Source organism: Hoplias malabaricus, chromosome 4 (genome assembly GCF_029633855.1).
Source record: "Hoplias malabaricus isolate fHopMal1 chromosome 4, fHopMal1.hap1, whole genome shotgun sequence".
Lineage (NCBI taxonomy): Eukaryota > Metazoa > Chordata > Actinopteri > Characiformes > Erythrinidae > Hoplias > Hoplias malabaricus.
The window spans coordinates 4,924,441-4,939,667 of record NC_089803.1 but is presented as its reverse complement, the minus strand read 5'-3'; the positions used below and the strand labels follow the sequence as shown (position 1 = coordinate 4,939,667).

General features: G+C 38.7%; 1 gene segment (V, D, J or C); it reads left to right on the top strand.

The window, feature by feature from the left end:
* The first annotated feature begins 1,881 nt into the window (after positions 1–1,881).
* LOC136694143 (immunoglobulin kappa variable 4-1-like) lies at positions 1,882–2,571 on the top strand. The segment is given in 2 exon segments: positions 1,882–1,930; positions 2,237–2,571. Coding segments are annotated over 2 exon segments (384 nt in total).
* The last annotated feature ends 12,656 nt before the right edge of the window (positions 2,572–15,227 follow it).

Below are 15,227 nucleotides of genomic sequence, written 5' to 3'. Positions count from 1 at the left end.
AATCTAGAATGGTGACATTTATTTATTCTCCCTGGTACACTAATGAATTACGCACCATGAAGCAGACTGGCCATTAGCTGGAGAGACTCTGCAGGAAATCTAAGCTGTTGGTTCATGCTGAGGCCTATAAGCAGCACCTAGCAGCCTACAGAGATGCCTTGCATGCTGCCAAATCATCTGTCCAGCCTTATTAACAATGCTAATACAAATACTCCACATCTTTTTCAACAGTCACCAAACAATTTAAACCTCCTGACAGTGCTATAGCTGCTTCTCTGGCTCTTTGTGATTAATTTCTACATTTCCTTGAATCTAAAGTTGTGAAGATCAACAGTGATCTTGTGTCTTCCGCTGCTAATGACTCTTCATTTTCCATGCTGAGAGAAACTATATGGTCTTTTTACATCTGTCCATTTGTTATGGCAAATTTAAAATCAATCTCACTCTTTTTAGTATCACCAGGAAGGAAGATCGAAAGATCAATTCTCAAAGAATTATTTGGGGGAGAAGAGAGGAATAAGACACGCAGTCAAAGATTCTCTCTAGTCTCTCAGTTTATTGAACAAAATCAAGTCATATATATAGGACCTCCGTCACGTACATCATCAACATGTCTCATTCCATTAACCCAAACATTCCCTTTATTGGGGCCTCATTATCTCCAACTTTATAGTTTGCCAAGGAGAAATGGTGAGAATGTCCTTCTAATCTGCTCAGCACATTCCTCCCACAGATCACCGTAACCACACAATGCAATAAGTCCCTTTACCTTCAAGTACTAAGGCCTACATAATTTAGTAAGTATCAACCAAGATTAATCAAACCCCATATATTATGTCATTAGTTATTATTAATCATTACTCATTAGTATTAATCTGCATTTTTCCATTACATTCCTCCCTTTTTATGATTTAAAAACTTTAATCATAATATTGCAAAAATAAAATGCAAAAGATAACATCAACCATAGACTAGCTAAGCTTTCAGCCTAGGCATCATAACACATGCAAAAAAGAACATATTGAGCATCAGCATTAATAAATGAACAGTGAATAAACAGAAAAAGATAAAATAAATTTACTCCTCATCAAATGAGGCATGGAGTGGCTGGGGCATTTCAAGAGGCATCTCATCCAGTGGATTTTTCTCGGCTACAGGGTCAAGCTCCATGTACACATCTGCACTCACCATACTGAATTGCATTCCAACAGCTCGTTCAATAATTTTGATGATTAGGCTTCTGGCACAGGGAATAATACAACATCCAATTAGTGCAAATACTAATAGAGAAATGATCACCGCGACAGCCAGTTTCAGCCCCAATGCTCCCCATTTGCCAAAATAGGAATCAAACCAAGCCATCCAGTCATTATGTATACCTGAAAATTCATACAACTCCTCAGTAAAAGTTGTTAACTCTTCATTAGCCTTAGTGAATGACCCGTTTGCTGCTGTGTGATTAGGAATGAAAGTGCAGCAGCGATCACCAAACATGTGACATACACCTCCCTTTTCAGCCAAAACCATATCTAGGGCAATCCGGTTCTGATATGTCATTTGTGAAGTGTAATGCAGCTGTTCCCCCAGAATTTTCAGTGTGTCACGAGTCATATTAGCCAGACGCTGTTGATTATACCATATGAAATTTATCCAATCCACATTTATGTTCATCGTTACCCATATGAAAATAGACTCAAACCCTGCGGCTATAGGGTTCTGTGCTTTAAATTCATCGGGGACCCCACGTGGAATATTTCCATAGAGAGGGTCCACTTTGCATCATGAGCCCATGCTTCAGTGCTCTGCTAGTGTTTATAGTCCTGTGAGTTTAACACTTCATGACTGAGAGCTGCTGCCCCACAAACTTCACCCACAGCAACCATGACTTTGGTCTCCATCTTCATCTGGACACTGGCGCTCTGGACGAGAGGTAACACACTCAGTTACCTTTTCAAGAGATGTATACATCTGAGGAGAAATAGTATATGTATTTACCTTTAGAAATTACAGTAAACAAACCTTAGAAGATAGCAGTTCAATTTATTAAATAATTAAACTCAAACATAAATATTTTAAAAGATTATGAAATAATTTAAATTCTACTTCATCTAAAGTACCCAACTTGTATATTATTTAAAATATACTTTTTAATTAAATAAAAATAGTACTTATACTATTGTAAATAGTTTTATTATTATTATAAGTTGTTTACACATTTTATTTTATTTTCCTTTAGAATCCAGTGGTCAGGTGACTGTGACTCAGAGTCCAGAAGTGACAACTGTTTCTACAGGACAATCAGTCACCATCAGCTGTAGAACCAGCTATAATGTTGGCACTGGTTCTAATGGTGAATATCTTGCCTGGTATCAGCAGAAACCTGGAGAAGCTCCTAAACTCCTGATCTACTATGTTAACAGGAGACAGTCAGGTATTTCAGATCGTTTCAGTGGAAGTGGATCTGGATCTGACTTCACTCTGACCATCAGTAACGTCCAGACTGAAGATGCAGGAGATTATTACTGTCAGAGCTGGCATAGTGTCAGTGGTAGCTGGGTGTGCACACAGTGAAATAGAGTCGTACAAAAACCTCCCTCAGTCAGAGACTGCACAGAGACTGCACTGCTGCAGCTGCACCCTGCTGCAGGTGCTGAGGGGGAGGATGATACACACAATAACACACTCTGAGGAGGAGAGACATCACACACCTCCACACGCAATAACACACTCTGTGGAGGAGAGATACACACCTCACTAACACACACCTCCACACACAATAACACACTGTTTTCTCCTGAAGGTTGTGGAGAATTCAGAGCTATCTTTATTGATAAATGTAATATTCTTTTGAAGCACAAAGGGAACTAATAGTTAAAGTGTGTGTGAAAGCTGACAGGATGTATATCATTATTCAATGAAAGTGTTCATCTTTGAATTCAATTACAGTGAATAGCTGTTGTCCTTTTTATATTAATTCATTGTTCTTTAGCTTCACTAGATGAGTACACGCAGAAATATTAATTCAAAAATAACTTAAGTACAATAACTTGTACTATGTTCTTGGATCTATTTCTTGTATCAAACATTATTAGTTTAGTCCCATTGTTCTGTTTCAGTGTTGATGCTGCTCAGTGTTGATTCTTGGGAGAATTAATAATGATGATAATATAAAATGTAAACAATAAGAGTAGAAGTAAAACCACCAAAACAACAGGTAGTGTCTCTGTCACAGCTCCAGGGACCTGGAGGTTGAGGGTTCGAGTCCCACTCCGGGTGACTGTCTGTGAGGAGTGTGGTGTGTTCTCCCTGTGTCTGCGTGGGATTCCTCCGGGTGACTGTCTGTGAGGAGTGTGGTGTGTTCTCCCTGTGTCTGCGTGGGTTTCCTCCGGGTGACTATCTGTGAGGTGTGTGGTGTGTTCTACCTGTGTCTGCGTGGGTTTCCTCCAGGTAACTGTCTGTGTGGAGTTGGTGTGTTCTCTCTCTGTCTGCGTGGGTTTCCTCCGGGCGCTCCGGTTTCCTCCCACAGTCCAAAAACACACGTTGGTAGGTGGATTGGCAACTCAAAATTTTCCATAGGTGTAAGTGAATGTGTGAGTGTGTGTCGTCCTGTGAAGGAATGGTGCCCTCTCCAGGATGTGTTCCTGTCTTACGCCCAGTGATTTTGGGCAAGCTCTGGACCCACAGTGACCCTGAACAGGATAAAACACCCCTGAAGTGCCTCATTCATTTTGTGTGACCACCTCCTAACAGTCCTCCTTGTCACAGGTTACTGCTGAAAAACAGGTGTGTAAGTGGAGGTGAGAAATACCAGATTAGGTTCTAATCATCCAAGTTTGGGGAAGGTGTTGGAGCAGTATGTGTCTTTCACATTTGCATATAATACATCCAGCGATTTATTCCTTTCCCATTATGAGTTACATGTCAGTGTAGGAAATTCACTTAGGCAATGTGTATTTACAAAATATTTATAAAAGACAAAATCATACAGAATTAAATAAGCCAACAAACAAACAATAGAAACTAAGGCCATGTTTTCAGGGGTAAGCCATGACCAATTTATAGAAAAATTGATTTATATGTCAGTATGAAAACCTCAAATGGGGGTCTATGGGGCAGTGAGCTGGCCTCGGCTGGCCCGGATGCTCAGCTTCTGCATGATGATTGGATGATCTGTCTGAGGCTGAATCCCTTTTTGATTGACAGCGAAATGAGCGAATCAGCGATCCTTTGGTGTAAAGATCCGTGGGAGCACAGGCAGACACACTTCACATGGGCCAAGGCCATTGAGAGGACACTAATCAAGTCGACAAGTACGACAGGGTCAAAGATCATTTTCTTAAAAAGAAACGAAGGGTAGAATTTACGTATAAATAAACAGACACATTTTATGATGTAGGCCGAAATTGAGCTTCCCCTCCTTGAAAGACCAGCATCCGCCACTGGTTCTTAGGGTTAATTATTATTTCCAAATGATTTGATTTTTTAGGTTGCTTAACAATGCTTTCGTCATTTTCCAGCCAAGTTTTACCAAATAACAACCTCGGGTTTCAGGTCTTAGACCCTGAGCTGGTCCTCTCTCACAGTTGGCCTGTGTGTTAATAAATCAAATTGATTACAAAAGTTTGATCATGATTTCTATTTCTGAAACTATATTTCAGGCCATAAATGTTACACACCACTTCCACTTAACAATGATATCTGTGGTCGATGGTCTCTAAACCTATGTTTGTCTGTCCATGAGGAAGGACCCATATCCTAGTGCTAGAATGAGTACACTGACACTTGACCTAAGGCATGGCACAGTGAGTTTGAACTGAAAAATTAAACACATGGACAATGTGATTTTACAAATCTGTTATTGCCATCAGTGTATGTTAATGCAGTTTAGTTAAACATTTGATTACAAAATTAAACCTGAGAATATAAAACCACTGCTCACAGCACAATCAATGAGGTTGGAGGAGGTCAGAGTGGAGTGTCGTAGGAAACAATTTTATTACTTTATGTTTGTGGACAAATATCCTTAAATGATGATTAGTTAAAATTAAGCATTTATAATTACATACTCATTGTGTGAAATCTTGTACCTTATATGCATTTATATGAATGACTAACCAGCATTAACTTTATGTAGCATTTACACATGTAGTAACCATTTTAGATCCTGCATGACTAACTATATGGCATGATGACACACGTGATATTTACACATTCTTAATTCTTAAACGTCTAACCTTGAACAGATGTGCACTTTAGGCTTTTAGCACACTGACATTAATCACAGTGTTGGCTCAGGAGGGCTGAAGTGTAGGGGCATGCTGTTGACCTTGAAAGTGCATTTCTAACTCCCTAAATTGTGGTCACACGGGAGAGGAGTCTTGGGAAAGAAAGGTCCATTGTCAGCCTGGCCATAATGAATGTCTTTGGGGTCACGGAATGCACTTGAAACTTGCACGTGAAGAGCTGAGTACTAACACGTGAAATTATGCATATTAATATACGCTAATCAGCCAGAAATGCCTCACCAGCAGGGTATACATCATATGGGGTATAACTGTCGGAGTCAGATCTTGGAGAGGTCAGAGCTTTACGTGGAAGGGGCATTACACTTTCTCATGTATTAGTTCTCCTGGATCCAGTATTGTTAAATAAATACTTTGATTTGCTTTGAACTTCACTCGACTGGTGTCTGCAACTCTTCCGGAACAAACACGTCTCCCTGAAGAGGGAGGGTGTATTTTGGACCTTTTTGATATTTTGTAAATTTTAATTACTCTGAGAACGGTCCAAAAGAACATTTTAACCTTCAGGAGATACAAGACACTAGACCAGGGGTGGGCCATTAGTTTTCCCAAGGGGCCACATGAGAATCTGTTGTGAAGGTCCAGACCAATATGTCGAACTAAACTTGGCTTAAAATGTCACTACCACAATAACTAGAGCCAGAAAAAGGTAAAACGCTGTTTAATATAAGAGACTGTGCAGCACCAGTGTCTCTTAAAATCCGAATAGACTGTTTATCTCCCGTATCACTAAGAGAAACAAACCCAGAAAAAGAAAACGATTTAAACAGCGTTTCTACCGAGGGCTTTTCAAATGAACCATCACTATCACGGGTCTGCAACAAACTAACAGCGTTAACTTTCTTTGGAGCTAAAGTGCTGGCTTCTTTACATTTTAAAATGGGACAAGCAGCAATTAAATGACCAACAGCATGGCAATAGAAACATTCTCTATTTTCAGAAACAGAAACATTAGACTGAGAGGAACTAACAACAGGTTGTGAAGTGGGGGTGCGGTAAGACATGTCACGCTGAGAACTCGGGACAAAGTTTGTTTTATGTGTGAGAATGAATTCATCAGATAAAGTAGCTGCAACAGACAGATTGGTGACTTTTTGTTCATTGAGGTATACCACAAGTTTATCCAACTCCTTAAACTGCTTGAATGTCGTAACATTACAATGTCTCGCTATGGCTCACCTTGAGAGGGACACATTCTCAAATGCTTCTTTTATCTCAGGGCAGATTAGCGGAGCAATGTTCACCAAAAACTCTTTAACAAATTCCCCATCAGAGGAAAGCTTACCTTTTCTTCTCAATTTTGTGAGATATCTCAAAGCTGGTCTTGACTGCTGCTTCCCTGGACGTGTGAAGCTTGGTATATGTCTTTGTTTTTTTTTTGTTTTTTTTTTTTTTCATTTTAGCTAGAAAGCTTCCAGTGTCCATGCATGCTCAGCATCAGTAAAGTTCTTGTATTTCTTTGCATGTTTAGTCTCGTAATGTCGATTCAAGTTGTAATCATTAAATACAGCGACCTGTTCTCCACAAACTAAGCACACAGCTTTGAATTTGACATCAGTGAAATACTTTGGACTCCATGTCTTCTTAAAAACCCTACATTCTGTATCATTTTTTATTATGGTTCATTTTCAAGATTTACCATAATAATAAATTATTTGCTTCATGTCTAGACAAAGACAGTCAAGGAATTAATGAACAAAAATGGCTGGTTATTGATAAAAATTGCTTTATTTTGAGGACACATCAACAATTTATTTGAAATAATGAACATTTAAAGGTGAAATTAATACAACTGAAAAATTTAAAAAATAATAAACAGAACAGGACTGTATTTACTGAGACATTCTTTAGACAGTATTGTGTCCGAAGCTGATGTAAAGATCTGAGCATTAATCAGAGACATGTTTGAACACACTGAAGATGAAGAGGAGCTCTATCAGCTCCAACACAGGTGTGGACCCTCACTGTCCAGTGCACTGATCTCTCTTCAGTGTTTCACTGACAGTAGTCTGGCCTCCTTTGGTGGCCTCACAGGTCACTGTCTTCTTCATCCACTCGTCCTCCTGGAGGGTCAGGGTGCTGCTCCAGCTGTAGAGGCCAGTGTCCTTCTGCAGAAGCCCAGGACTCTGACTAAACCCAGAGGTCAGAGGGTTTCCACCCACCTTCCAGCTCAGCTTCCAGTCTGAGGGGAAGCCCTTGTTGGCCAAACACACCAGTGTGGTCTCCCTCTGCCCCAGACTGGAGGAGGGCAGGACTGTGAGGGTGGGGCGGGTCACAGCTAGGACACACACACACACACACACACACACACACACACACAGTTTCATTCCCCTTATTTCTAACACAGCACAAATGACTTCAGTGATGCAGTAAAAATCACACTCTAATTACAACCTTCAACTCAACCACTTTCACATATAAACTCATATTTACAATTACATTCAGAGGAGGATTTCAGTTTCATTAAATATTACAGAGTTTTCACTTACAAACATCTACAGAACATTATGATTTCACCAGGCGTCCCCAAACATTTGCATATAACTGTTTTTCTAACAGAGCAGAACTGAGTTCAGTGAAGCATTAAAATAACGCTCTAATTATAACCTTAAACTGAACCGCTTCAAATATGAACTAATATTTACAATTACATTAATAGATACATTTCATTCAGAATACTTTTAAAACTATTTCTTTCATTTAATTCATTATAATTGTAACATTACACACATCCCATGATGTGAAAGTTTAAAACATGATTTGATTTCCTCCAAAACAGTAAATAATCAATAACTAAATCAAGCTGCAGTCTCCATGTACTACGTCTTCAAAGCTTTAGAACAGAAAACACTGCTCATAATAACCTCCACATTGTGGCGTCCAGATGGAGACAGAACGGCTCTAATCACCCAACACTGACTCTACAATCCAGCTTTACATTTGATCTTTTTAAAAAGAAATGTCATCACTGAACACTTCACAGGAAACCTTTAGGAAATATTTGTATTTTAAAGAAAAGAAATCCAGTTCAGAAACAGGAGCTGGTGGTGAAACCTAAAGCTCCACACTCTCCACACTTCAGAGCAGTTCTAATTAAATACATTCACATTTGGATTATCATTTATTCAGAAGATCATCAAGTGCATCTCTACTGTTGTCCAGAATCATTTTAATTAAAGATTCCTTTTGAATAAAGAGTAAAAGTGGACTTACTTCCAACATCCAGTTTTGTTCCTCCACCAAAAGGGTACCACAGTGATACAAACTCGTTTACTGGCCGTACAAAAACCTCCTGCTCTAAACACACCGCTCTCTTCAGCCTTTACACACACTATTTCTGAACTAGAACACAATATTAATGGATTCTGCAGCTATTAATAATGGAAAACACTCCCAAACTGTAGAAGCTACAGATTCTCAACAAGGATTATTTTATAAACATTAAAATATCTAAACCCAGGACACACTTTGTTCTTTTGTATTTCCACAACAGACAAACACTTGATATAAAAGTATAAAACTACATGTAGAAACATGTTTTCATCTCAGATTCCAATTACAATCACAGATACAATCATATCAACTAATATTAAAACCAGATCCAATTAATGACAATAATAAAAACATGCTCCACTCTCTGTGTTGGTGATTATATGTTCACTTTCATCAGAAGTGTTCATAAATAATTCAATCAGTAAAAATTAGAGCTGCTGTTGAAAACTGTTCAACATTCATTAATAGTTTAAAAGATTCTTACTGTTATCATTGTGTTTCCTCCACCCAAAAGTCCTCCAGCCCTGATCCAGACAGATGGAGCCGCAGTAGCAGCTGCAGAAAACCTCAAATGAAAGGCAGAGACAGTTAGAGTTTAGGATTTTAAACATGAGACTCCACACTGAGCAGAAATGTTTGATCAAACAATATCAAATAAATATGATGATCTTTCCTCAGTGTTGTTAGAAAGATGATTTCCATAGAGAGGGTCCACTTTGCATCATGAGCCCATGCTTCAGTGCTCTGCTAGTGTTTATAGTCCTGTGAGTTTAACACTTCATGACTGAGAGCTGCTGCCCCACAAACTTCACCCACAGCAACCATGACTTTGGTCTCCATCTTCATCTGGACACTGGCGCTCTGGACCAGAGGTAACATAACTGAACTAACACATATAATTTGAAAAAAGAAAAAAAAGAAAAAAAAACATGTAAAAAATGTAAATTAATAAATATAAAAAAACTGATTTTCTTCATGAATAATTCTGTCTGATGAAGGACTATTTTATTTTAAAGTTGGGATTTAGAGAGAACATATCTGCACATCATTTTAAATACATATTTAAAAAAAACAATTAAAAAAAAAAAAATAATAAAATAATGGAAAGTTTTGAGTACCAGTTTAATCAGAGAATCATTGTAAAATACTGTTATTATTATAATGTTATATAATAATATATTATTTATAATTCATATTATTTAATAATTATATAATATTATAATATTATATATAATATTATTATATACTGTTGTTATTGTTACTGTTATACAGTTATTCACATTACTCTAAATGTATTCATTATTATACAATTTATATTCACCTTTAGGATCCAGTGGTCAGGTGACTGTAACACAGACTCCTTCAGTGAAAACTGTTTCTACAGGACAATCAGTCACCATCAACTGTAAATTCAGCAGCAATGTTGATACTTGCTATTCTTCAGGTTCTTGGGTTGGTTGTTTGGCCTGGTATCAGCAGAAACCTGGAGAAGCTCCTAAACTCCTGATCTACAGTGCTACCACTAGACAGTCAGGTATTTCAGATCGTTTCAGTGGCAGTGGATCTGGATCTGACTTCACTCTGACCATCAGTAACGTCCAGACTGACGATGCAGGAGATTATTACTGTCAGAGTGTACATGAGATCAGTAGTAGCTATGTGTTCACACAGTGAAATAGAGTCGTACAAAAACTTCCCTCAGTCAGAGACTGCACAGAGACTGCACTGCTGCACCCTACTGCAGGTGCTGAGGGGGAGGATGATACACACAATAACACACTCTGTGGAGGAGAGACACACAGCTCACTAACACACACATCCACACACAATGACACACTCTGTGGAGGAGAGACACACACCTCACTAACACACACCTCCACATACAATAACACACTCTGTGGAGGAATGTCTCCAACATGATCACACACAGTTCACAGTTTGTTGAACCACTGAAAAGTTAATGATCTCTCTTTAAATCCAATGCTCAGTTTATTGAACTTGTAAGAGATGATCACTTCAGTTTCTCAGTAGAGTGTTCAGTGCTAATCACCTCATATCTGCAGGTAGGTGTCCACTTCTGTCCACTGGATATTTATGGTGGTCTCCTGAAGGACTATGAGATTCCTACAGCATCCAGAACATTATCAGTCTCCCATTGAACTGTGGCCTCTGCAAGAATCTACATCGTTCTAGTCCACAGACCTACTTTTATATAATGAACACCACATATAGATAACTATAAAGAGTTAGAATGTGTGTCTGAACTGACAAATTCATACCATTCATAAATGTCAACAGAGGGACAAACATCATGCTCTTATCAATAGACGTCTTGTGGTCGAGTGCAAAGGCATTACTGATTATTTCGCTGTCCAGTGCTCTTGGACTCTCAGTGTTTATAGTCAACAGTGCCAGGTTACAGGTTCAAGAGTTCCCACTGCTGGTGCTCAAATAGTTTCCTTATTTCCAAGCTCTGACCTTTCATGGTCCTGCTCAGTGACTGCAAGAATTGCTTCTACACCTTCATTAGACTGATTAACATCAGGTTTACCATCACTCTCCAATCCTTCTACACCTTCATTAGACTGATTAACATCAGGTTTACCATCACTCTCTAATCCTCCTACACCTTCATTAGACTGATTAACATCAGGTTTACCATCACTCTCTAATCCTCCTACACCTTCATTAGACTGATTAACATCAGGTTTACCATCACTCTCTAATCCTCCTACACCTTCATTAGACTGATTAACATCAGGTTTACCATCACTCTCTAATCCTTCTACACCTTCATTAGACTGATTAACATCAGGATTACCATCACTCTCTAATCCTTCTCCACCTTCATTAGACTGATTAACATCAGGTTTACCATCACTCTCTAATCCTTCTACACCTTCATTAGACTGATTAACATCAGGATTACCATCACTCTCTAATCCTTCTACACCTTCATTAGACTGATTAACATCAGGTTTACCATCACTCTCTAATCCTTCTACACCTTCATTAGACTGATTAACATCAGGTTTACCATCACTCTCTAATCCTTCTACACCTTCATTAGACTGATTAACATCAGGATTACCATCACTCTCTAATCCTTCTCCACCTTCATTAGACTGATTAACATCAGGTTTACCATCACTCTCTAATCCTCCTACACCTTCATTAGACTGATTAACATCAGGTTTACCATCACTCTCTAATCCTTCTACACCTTCATTAGACTGATTAACATCAGGATTACCATCACTCTCTAATCCTTCTACACCTTCATTAGACTGATTAACATCAGGATTACCATCACTCTCTAATCCTTCTCCACCTTCATTAGACTGATTAACATCAGGTTTACCATCACTCTCTAATCCTCCTACACCTTCATTAGACTGATTAACATCAGGTTTACCGTCACTCTCTAATCCTTCTACACCTTCATTAGACTGATTAACATCAGGTTTACCGTCACTCTCTAATCCTTCTACACCTTCATTAGACTGATTAACATCAGGTTTACCATCACTCTCTGATCCTTCTTCACCTTCATTAGACTGATTAACATCAGGTTTACCGTCACTCTCTAATCCTCCTACACCTTCATTAGACTGATTAACATCAGGTTTACCATCACTCTCTAATCCTTCTACACCTTCATTAGACTGATCAACATCAGGTTTACCACCACTTTCTAATCCTTCTACACCTTCATTAGACTGATTAACATCAGGTTTACCATCACTCTCTAATCCTTCTACAGCTTCATTAGACTGATTAACATCAGGTTTACCGTCACTCTCTAATCCTCCTACACCTTCATTAGACTGATTAACATCAGGTTTACCATCACTCTTTGATCCTTCTTCACCTTCATTAGACTGATTAACATCAGGTTTACCGTCACTCTCTAATCCTTCTACACCTTCATTACACTGATTAACATCAGGTTTACCGTCACTCTCTAATCCTTCTACACCTTCATTAGACTGATTAACATCAGGTTTACCATCACTCTCCAATCCTTCTACACCTTCATTAGACTGATTAACATCAGGTTTACTGTCACTCTCTAATCCTCCTACACCTTCATTAGACTGATTAACATCAGGTTTACCATCACTCTTTGATCCTTCTTCACCTTCATTAGACTGATTAACATCAGGTTTACCGTCACTCTCTAATCCTTCTACACCTTCATTACACTGATTAACATCAGGTTTACCGTCACTCTCTAATCCTCCTACACCTTCATTAGACTGATTAACATCAGGTTTACCATCACTCTCTGATCCTCCTTCACCTTCATTAGACTGATTAACATCAGGTTTACCGTCACTCTCTAATCCTCCTACACCTTCATTAGACTGATTAACATCAGGTTTACCGTCACTCTCTAATCCTTCTACACCTTCATTAGACTGATTAACATCAGGTTTACCGTCACTCTCTAATCCTTCTACACCTTCATTAGACTGATTAACATCAGGTTTACCGTCACTCTCTAATCCTTCTACACCTTCATTAGACTGATTAACATCAGGTTTACCGTCACTCTCTAATCCTTCTACACCTTCATTAGACTGATTAACATCAGGTTTACCGTCACTCTCTAATCCTTCTACACCTTCATTAGACTGATTAACATCAGGTTTACCGTTACTCTCTAATCCTTCTACACCTTCATTAGACTGATTAACATCAGGTTTACCGTCACTCTCTAATCCTTCTAAACCTTCATTAGACTGATTAACATCAGGTTGACCGTCACTCTCTAATCCTCCTACACCTTCATTAGACTGATTAACATCAGGTTTACCATCACTCTCTGATCCTTCTTCACCTTCATTAGACTGATTAACATCAGGTTTACGTCACTCTCTAATCCTCCTACACCTTCATTAGACTGATTAACATCAGGTTTACCGTCACTCTCTAATCCTTCTAAACCTTCATTAGACTGATTAACATCAGGTTTACCGTCACTCTCTAATCCTTCTCCACCTTCATTAGACTGATTAACATCAGGTTTACCGTCACTCTCTAATCCTCCTACACCTTCATTAGACTGATTAACATCAGGTTTACCATCACTCTTTGATCCTTCTTCACCTTCATTAGACTGATTAACATCAGGTTTACCGTCACTCTCTAATCCTTCTACACCTTCATTACACTGATTAACATCAGGTTTACCGTCACTCTCTAATCCTCCTACACCTTCATTAGACTGATTAACATCAGGTTTACCATCACTCTCTGATCCTCCTTCACCTTCATTAGACTGATTAACATCAGGTTTACCGTCACTCTCTAATCCTCCTACACCTTCATTAGACTGATTAACATCAGGTTTACCGTCACTCTCTAATCCTTCTACACCTTCATTAGACTGATTAACATCAGGTTTACCGTCACTCTCTAATCCTTCTACACCTTCATTAGACTGATTAACATCAGGTTTACCGTCACTCTCTAATCCTTCTACACCTTCATTAGACTGATTAACATCAGGTTTACCGTCACTCTCTAATCCTTCTACACCTTCATTAGACTGATTAACATCAGGTTTACCGTCACTCTCTAATCCTTCTACACCTTCATTAGACTGATTAACATCAGGTTTACCGTTACTCTCTAATCCTTCTACACCTTCATTAGACTGATTAACATCAGGTTTACCGTCACTCTCTAATCCTTCTAAACCTTCATTAGACTGATTAACATCAGGTTGACCGTCACTCTCTAATCCTCCTACACCTTCATTAGACTGATTAACATCAGGTTTACCATCACTCTCTGATCCTTCTTCACCTTCATTAGACTGATTAACATCAGGTTTACGTCACTCTCTAATCCTCCTACACCTTCATTAGACTGATTAACATCAGGTTTACCGTCACTCTCTAATCCTTCTAAACCTTCATTAGACTGATTAACATCAGGTTTACCGTCACTCTCTAATCCTTCTCCACCTTCATTAGACTGATTAACATCAGGTTTACCGTCACTCTCTAATCCTCCTACACCTTCATTAGACTGATTAACATCAGGTTTACCATCACTCTTTGATCCTTCTTCACCTTCATTAGACTGATTAACATCAGGTTTACCGTCACTCTCTAATCCTTCTACACCTTCATTACACTGATTAACATCAGGTTTACCGTCACTCTCTAATCCTTCTACACCTTCATTAGACTGATTAACATCAGGTTTACCATCACTCTCCAATCCTTCTACACCTTCATTAGACTGATTAACATCAGGTTTACCATCACTCTCTGATCCTTCTTCACCTTCATTAGACTGATTAACATCAGGTTTACGTCACTCTCTAATCCTCCTACACCTTCATTAGACTGATTAACATCAGGTTTACCGTCACTCTCTAATCCTTCTAAACCTTCATTAGACTGATTAACATCAGGTTTACCGTCACTCTCTAATCCTCCTACACCTTCATTAGACTGATTAACATCAGGTTTACCATCACTCTTTGATCCTTCTTCACCTTCATTAGACTGATTAACATCAGGTTTACCGTCACTCTCTAATCCTTCTACACCTTCATTACACTGATTAACATCAGGTTTGCCGTCACTCTCTAATCCTTCTACACCTTCATTACACTGATTAACATCAGGTTTA